This window comes from Carcharhinus amblyrhynchos, chromosome 18 (genome assembly GCF_965287045.1).
Source record: "Carcharhinus amblyrhynchos chromosome 18, sCarAmb.v2.hapA, whole genome shotgun sequence".
NCBI classification, from domain to species: domain Eukaryota; kingdom Metazoa; phylum Chordata; class Chondrichthyes; order Carcharhiniformes; family Carcharhinidae; genus Carcharhinus; species Carcharhinus amblyrhynchos.
This window is the reverse complement of record NC_137341.1, coordinates 11,406,713-11,415,266: the sequence shown is the minus strand read 5'-3', so window position 1 is coordinate 11,415,266 and position 8,554 is coordinate 11,406,713. Positions and strand designations below refer to the sequence as shown.

Genomic DNA, 8,554 nt, shown 5'->3' with positions numbered 1-8,554 from the left:
GTAAATGCATTGGGGATAGGGCCTGGGTGGGACTGGTTGGTGCAGGCTAGATGGGCCAAATGACCTCCTTCTGCACGGTAAGATTCTACAAAATAAACTCCAAGTTAATATTTCAGAGAATCTTAAAATGATCAAAATGCCCACGAGTCCCCTCCTTTTAAAAGAGAAAACACCAATTTTTAAAGCCTTTCATGTGACATAACTGAACCAGACCTGTGGAGAACTATTTTGTCTTTCCGATATATATTTAGAAGAATGTAATCGACACGGATGAAATATTAGGGAGAGGATATTTCCTGTGGGTTTCTGAATCCCTGTCATTCGGGTGAGGCTGGCACCATGTGGGAAGCAGGCACTCATTGCAGGGGACTGAGGGCAATCTCACTGTCCCAGTTACAGAGGGAGGGCTGGCTCTCAAAGCTGGAGGGCCAGGTAAAGACTAAAAATGGCGGAGTGGCAGGATGGAGCTGGGGGAACCAGCAGGCAGGCCGGTGGCACTAATTTTACTGCCCTCCCATCCCAGATTCTGGCCTCACAGATACCTAAAAATTAAGACCCGTGTGTCTGTAGAACCAGCAAGGACCACCAAACAGCACACTTGGTTTTGATTGTCTGAGGAGATCAGAATTTTCCCGAGTGTTTCTTCTGCCCCCTTTGAGAGATTATTTAATTGAATGAGGGAGGAAGGTTTCGTCAACAGTTATTTAGTCGCGAATGCGGGTCTGACTTGATTGGCCAGATGATCTCTCTCAAATATCATGTGCTTATACGTACTTTGCTCACTGCCACTACTGTGCCTCATGAGTACAGCAATAGGGAGTTTAGTCATTCCCCTACTCCATTACATTTAATGGACTCCCGTCCTCTACCAATGCCTAACCTATGAAGTGCTGCATTTGAAAATTCAATTTTTCAGGTGGGTGGTGACTTGAGGGGCAAGCGGCACATTTTGAACTTTGGCATAAATTTTTGTGTATAACTCATTTATTCTGTCAATGTGAATGGTTACTCAGTTCCAGCGTACCAATGGCAAAAATGTGTGGTTAGGCCTTTGGATGGGTTTGTTTTAACGAACAGCGTTTTGTGGTAGTGTTACACAATTAACAGGAGCCTCCGCTTTGTCAATTTTACAATTTTGACCACCATTAATGGAATTAAAAGATCATTAACAGTGTGGACATTAAAGCAGTGATGGCATTTATTAAAATAATACATTTTAGTTTCCCTCTGCCCTCTCCATTTATTCCTACAGGTGGTTGTGGAATGAGATAATTCTGCACAAGACTGAAAGCTGCCATTGTTATCCATGAATGTAACCCTTGTCTTTAAGGGAAGTAAGAAAAGGGATGTACAGGCCTCACACCTACCATGCTCAGCGGAAAGGCTGTGTCTAGGTAACCGAGGCCTAAATATCAGCATTTACTCTTACAATGCTGCAGATTTATCATCTAAACTCTGCTTTTGCCTTCCTTTACAGCTCACTAAGTCCAGAACCTTCTCTTATCACCAGCAGGCTAACATTATTACCAGCCTCTCCCTGCGCAGGAGTGAGAGAGAAAAAAAATAACACTTTTTCTCCCAAGGCTTGTTCTGTCACCTAGCAACCGGCTGGAAGGCCGATTAGAATTCAGTTCTTGTTTGCAGCTTTTAGTTCTGCTCAGTAAATTACATTTAATGTTAGCTGCCTGTATCCTAGTCATTGAAATGCTTTACAAACAGCTCCCTGTGTTGCCATTGCCTACTGCGGACTGTTGGGCCTTAGCAACAGCCAGAGAAACTACTTCACAGACAAAAGGTTTCAACGGTAGACCACATGATGTCTAGCCTAAAGAATTTCTATACAACGACATGCAAAAGAGAGGGAAGTGTTCTCCTTTATTCTCTCCCACTGTGTCACCAATCAATTTGTACATTAAAAACACATCATATTGTTGATGATAGACAGGGCCGGGTCATGTGACCGGCACACAGACATAAGGGGTTGAATAGAGCAGTGTTACTTTATTCTTTGCCCCCCCCTGCTCATAAATAAAGGAAAAATGAGGCTCCTATTGCCAAGCACAAATAGAAAGCCACATTCCAGCCAGCTAATGAGTTCAAGGTAAACGTCAAAAACACATCTGAATAAGCAGCCGTTTTAGAATACTATGGACGAGGGCCCTTGGAATTTGATATTTACCAATACACAGAGCAGTCTTCATTTTATTAAATAAGAATCACATCAGCGTCAGGTAAGCCGACAATCTCAAAGACAATCAGTCCCGTCAGCCTCAGGTTCCTGCTCGTAACCCAGCCTAGCCTTGGAGCCCAAGATTTCACTTCATATTTTCTGCAGGATTGAGGTGCCCAGTGTTATTCCTTAAGGGGTGATGGCGTAGTGGTATGGTCACTGGATTAGTGGTCCGGAGACCCAGAGTAAGATCCGGGGAGCCAGGTTCAAATCCCAACACCGCAGGTGGTGAAATTTGAATTCAATAAAAAAACCCATCTGGTTCATTAATATCTTTTAGGGAAGGAAATCTGCCATCCTTACCTGGTCTGGCCTACATGTGACTCCAGACCCACAACAAATGGAGGGCAGTTAGGAATGGGCAATAAATGCTGGCCCAGCCAGTGGCACCCACAACCCCGGAGTGAATTATTTTTAAAATTAAGACATAGAATGTCTGCCTGCTTTAGGCTGGGCTATTAAACAATTACAAATGGCAAACCAATCTCTAGTTTATCAATTGTTTGGCAAACAATTCTATTGGTTCCGATATCATATTATCATCTCTCAATCACCCTTGATCGAAGGAGAACAGTCCCAGCTTCTGCAACCTAACCTTGGAGCTAAATCCTGGAAGCATTCTGGTAAATCTCCCCCTGCACCCTCTCATAAACCCTCACACCTTTCTGACAGTCCAATGATAAACTGGACGCAATAATTCTCCAATGTTGACCAGAGATTGGTAAAGGCTCAGCAGAACTTCCCTAACTTTGTACTCAAATCGTCTATTTACAAAGATTCAAATCCTATGCTTTGGAGGCTGCTCTCTCTCTCTCTCTTAATGGCCTGGGTTTCCTCAAGGCAGTTAGCCACACTTCGCCATCTCAGGTGGTCTTGTAAGTCCTTGGTTACAGATCCGGTTACCTCTGATCACTTCTTTGTATCGCTCCCCACCCACACGCCCTTTCACACCCCAACCCTTCCGTACCCAGCCCTGGGAAAACCATCCCCTAATTCATTTACAATTGCACTTTCAAAATCCCAACTATCTGTTCTTGGGCCCCCTGTTTGTCACGATATTTCTGCAGCTATTGATTTTTCTCAATCGCATCCTCACCTCTGCAGTAGTACCGCTTACTCCCTCTCACTGTGGCCATTCCCCCAGTACAGCTTTCATCCTTAAGCTCAAAGGAGGCAGAATTGAAAGGATCTGGCTGACAGTTGGTTTTAGCCACCCTCCTGCATATCGGGCTTGACCACACAAAGTATCATTGAATCCTGCTCCTGTCCACGAGTCCAGGATCACCCAGGAATGCAAAGATAACCCCTTCCCCTATTTCAAACAGTTTTCTTAAACCGCAACCCACCACGCCTGCAACCCCCCACCCCAGCCTCCCCATTCAACAATAAGTGTGAGAAACCCATGGACATCTTTATCATTGAAACTGAGACAATCCGACCATTTGCCTTTGCTGTGTGCCTCCCTATCCTAACCCCTCAGGTCCTCTAAGTCTCTCACTGTATTTGTATTTCTCTGGTTTCCCTCGTATCCCCCCATGCCGGTCCGACCTCCACCTGTCTCACATCCCTCTGGCTTGACCCTATTCCCAATAAACTGCTGACAACCCAACTTCCCCTCCATGGTCTCACCCCCCTCCTTATCCCTGTAATCTCCTTTAGCTCCACAACCCTCCCAAAATATCCTCTGATTCTGAGCTTTGCCAACTTTAACTGCTCCAACATTGGGGGCCGCATCTTCAGTTGCCTGGACCTCTGGCTCTCAAAATGCTCTCTGGATCTTTCTGTCACTCCACTACATTCCCCTCCTTTAAGACACTCCTCAGGACCTACCTGTTTCACCAACCTGTTGCCCGAGCATCTCCTTATGTGGCTGTCAGATTGTCTATTATAATGCCCCTTAGAAGTGCCTTGGGACATTTTACCACTTTGAAAGTACGATGTGTACTGTACAGTTCTGGTCACCTTATTATAGAAAGGATATAATTAAACGAGGATGACTGCAGAAAAAATTTACTAGGATGCAACTGGGACTTGATGCTTTGAGTTATATGGAGGGGCTGGATAGACTGGGACTTTTTTCCTTGGAGCATAGGAGGCTTAGGGATGATCTTACAGAGGTCCATAAATTAACAAAGGGCATAGATAAGGTAGATAGTCAATATCGTTTCCCAAAGGTAAGGGAGTCTAAAACTAGAGGGCATAGGTTTAAGGTGACAGCAGAAAGATACAAAAGGGTCCACGGGCAATTTTTTCACACAGAGGGTGGTGAGTGTCTGGAACGAGCTGCCAGAGGTAGTAGTAGAGGCGGGTACAATTTTATCTTTTAAAAAGCATTTAGACAGTTACGTGGGTAAGATGGCTATTGAGGGATATGGGCCAAATGCAGGCAATTGGGATTAGCTTAATAGTAATAACTAGGCAGTATGGACAAGTTGGGCCGAAGGGCCTGTTTCCATGCTGTAAACCTCTTTATTAATGTGTGTTGTTGAATATAAACGGTTCCAAGAAAAATCACAAAGTGAGTGGCACTGGAACTTGTTCACACCTTTTCTAAAACAACCTTTAGCCAAAAGACAACGTGCCCCCTTTTTTTCAAATTCTATTTAACAAATTCCTTCAAAGAAGAAATGTATGACTGTAAATAATAATACTATTCCCAGTGTTGACTACATCCGCCAGTTCCTGTGGTACCCACAAAATACGGGAGGTCTCAGATGTAGACACTATACATTCCTTCCGAAAGGGTTACCCAGGCCTGGACAAGCCCCAGAGGCAGGCAGCCAGAGGGGCTTATCCCTGACAGGCTGCAAACAACCTTGGGTGTGGATAGCTACACTGACTGGACCCAGAGGCCGAGTCATGAGGTGGGCCCTCCAGCCTGCCAGCTCCCACCCTCCACCCTCTGCTTATGGAGTTCACAGGAGTTAAGGCATTCCATAATTGGTGTCAGAACATGGGGTTCGCCCTCCTGAGGGCCAGTCACAGCGACGTAGGCCACGTTCTTACCTTTCATGCTGTTCATGGAGAGTGACCGATCCCTGTCCATCACGCCAGCACCAGGTTTGCTGCTGTTGTCCTTCTGCCGGGCCACTGCCACTGCTATCCCCACAGGTGGATGCCTTACCTCCACCTCGCCCTGCGTTCCGCATCCATCTCTCCCGAATGATTTGGCGCTCTCTGGCCTCTCTGGGTCCTTCTTGAGTTGTTTGTTCAGTTGTTGAAGTGGCAGGTGCTGTACCTTTGAAACGCTGTGCTGACTGGAGTCAGTCTTCATGTTCCCGAGTCCTCCGAACGGACTCTTCTTGCCACTCCCGGGTCGCCCCGAAGTCTCCTTAGCAAAGCTGCCGCTGTACTTTATTAAACTCTGCATGGCCGACACCTCGCTGGGATTCCCCACCACGGCTGATCGCTGCAGACTCACTGGGTCCAGGAAAGCCTTCTTCTGTTCCTCCTCAGCTCTGCTCCCGTGACCGTGCTGTGCGGCCAACGCTGCCATTTGAGTGGTTGCGTAGGTCGCCATTTCAAACGGCTTCCATTTTGTCTCGGGGGTGCCGGATCGCTTTAGCTGGGATTGCTCCAAGTGCAGCCGGGCGATGTCCACCCCGTTAAAGACTTTGGAAGAATCCTTCAGGCTGGACCTTTGGAACTGTTCCCGCTCTTGAGTTCTGTGATCAACTTCAAAACCCGATCTGACCAAGTCTTTCGATGCGGCGCCACTCGAGTGTAAGTCTCTCGTTTCGGAAGGACTAAGACCTGGTTTGTTCAAAAACAGTTCAGAGGTCATGGGCCTCTTCATTGCTAAGGAGTTGGACCTAATGACCGATCCTTCCTCCCTCGTGATGTCTACTCTTTTGCTATCTGTGTGCACAGGCAAATCCTGAGCCACCATTAACCGGGATGTGTCCACCAGCGTCCTCTCAGAGGGGCCTTGCAAAGTGCCTGCTCTGTCACCGGCTGTTCGGTTGATCTCCTTGTCCTTATTTTTGTCATTTTTATTGTCTCTCGCCTGAGAGGCGATCTGAATGGGCCCGTTTCTGTCCTCGTAAAACCCAACCGAAGGCACAAAGGTAGGTGCAATAACTTTATGTTCCTTTCCTGGCTCCCTGGCAGTGGGGTAGATTGTGTAGATGCTGGAACGAACAGGAAGAGGAGGAAACGTGCTGGAGGATGGCATCCGGGCTGTTTGAGAAGAGTGGGGTGACGGGCAGCCACAGGAAACATGCAAAGTGCCAACGGAAGTCACCACGGTGTCACACTTCCGGGTCTTCTCCGGGTGAGCATGCAGCAAAGGCCTCATGTTCTCATCGCGTTTAATGGAGTCTTTGGAGCATCTGTCCTGTTCCGTGCCGGGAAGTCTTAATGAGGAACTGGAGCCACTGTTACAATTACTGAGCGACAAGGTCTGCAAAGGGTTTTTAGACTTTGGTTCTCCGTGACTGTTGCCCTGGTTTGCAGAGTGATTGGTCAGGACTGCAGCATGATGCTCGCTGACCTTGACGGGCTTGTCGAGAAGATGGATCCTCCTGTCATTGTCAGTCCGTCCATCTTGCGTGAGGTCCACCACACTCCAGGGCCGAGACTCCTCCCGGGGTTTCTCCTTCTCCTTTTTAGCCACGTTTACGTTTCCCTCTGTCCTATACATTTTCTCTTTTGAGTCTTTCGCGGGATACCTCTCCGAGTCTTTCGAGCTTTTGTGAGGGTGACACATTTCCTTCTCTCGCAGGATGGATGCCGACGTGTGATTGGATGTCGTCCTGGAGATGGGGGCTTGAGAGTGCGCTGTGCTGTGGAGGGCTGACTGTCCCGCGTGGCTGTGTAAATAATATCCGTCTGTAATTAAAACAAACAAAAACACCACGTCAACTCGGTAGGAAAAGTGACACTAGCCTTAGTCTTTTCTCAGGTGCAGAAGTCTTGGCTTCAGTCACCTCAACTGGTGCACGAGTGAAATCAAACACTCTACAGGTCAGGTCACACCAGTGGAAAGGACAAAGGGCAGTACAGTGGTTGGCACTGCTGCCTCAGAGCAATGGACCTGGGTTCAGTTTCCAGCTTGGGTCGCTGTCTGTGCAGAATCTGCACATTCTCCCCATGTCTGCGGGGGTTTCCTCCAGGTGCTCCGGTTTCCTCCCACTGTCCGAAAGACATGCTGGTTAGGCGCTAAATTCTCCCCTCAGTGTACCCGAACACTGGGGATTTTCACAAGAATATCATTGCGGTATTAATGTAAGCCGACTTGTGACTAATAAATAAATCAAATAAATTTTTAAAAAGGTATGTTTTAGATTGATCACCTTCTGATGAAAAGACCATCAACCTGAACGGTTGGGCTGAACTTAATGGAGGCCCCAGACTCTTAACACCCACCCGCTGCCCAAATGCTAATCAGCATTGGCCCTCAAAATGGACTGGGTCACTCTGGAGGCTAGAAGTCTGAAACTGGGCTGAGTATGATGTTGTGGAGAGTTCTACCATGATGTAATGGAGTGATAACTCTCAATCGTGTGCACCACTCCATAATGCAGTGCCAGTCACAAGCCTCCCAATTTTGCTAAACACCACTGGGTTCCAATAAGAGCGACTGGGGTAGGGATGCCTTGGATAGAATCACAGAACCGACAAGTCAAAGCCTTTATCAGCCGACATTCAGTATGGGCTAATTGGGAGGAATTCTATTCATACTCGGCTGATAGATGGATGTATCCCCTCCCTGCAAAAAAAGTTCACCTCTTCTCACAGCTTGGCTTTGATCAATGACCGTGAATAAAGTTTACAGCCCAAGATGATTCCGTTCTGAAGGACGTATGAAGTACAGGAGGCAGTTACAATCCTGAGCTTAATGTGGATCTTTCGTTAAAACCAGCTCCTGCGTTTCAGCATCGCGGAAGACAAATAACTGGACTTCCATTTCCCTTCTGGAATTACTGGAGAGGCTCACATTCTGTGCGCTCCTTTATCCGAGGAGGTGCTGTAACAAATGACTAGCCAAGGATACCCTGTGTCCTTAAGCTGCTTCACCAACACTAAGTCAGTGATGGATGCGGTACATTTGCTTTCCTACCAGCAGTTAGGTTTCTAATAAATCTCCTGTCAATTTTGAGTCTTTGGAAAAAGTATAGTCAATTTCAGAAAAATTCATACTTGATTGAAGTGCACAGATCCACTCCAATGTTCTGAGTTGCAATCCCAATCCCTCTAACTGTTTGTAGAAGCACTGACCAAGGCAGAAGGGGTAAAAATTTGTATATGTTGTACCCGCTTATAAACTTAATAAAATAAGAATGTATGATTACAAATCATGCCCGTTTGGACTGGGGTGCCTGC

General features: G+C 46.9%; 1 protein-coding gene across 11 annotated transcripts in view; it reads right to left on the bottom strand.

Annotated features, from left to right (window-relative positions):
• The window catches only part of tnrc18 (trinucleotide repeat containing 18), a 162,899-nt gene that overhangs the window by 80,563 nt on the left and 73,782 nt on the right, over window positions 1-8,554 (bottom strand). For all 11 annotated transcript variants that reach the window (XM_080206366.1, XM_080206371.1, XM_080206372.1 and 8 more), the window contains one exon: window positions 5,237-7,060. In XM_080206366.1, coding sequence (XP_080062492.1) covers window positions 5,237-7,060 — 1,824 coding nt within the window. The remainder of the gene's footprint in view (window positions 1-5,236; window positions 7,061-8,554) is intronic.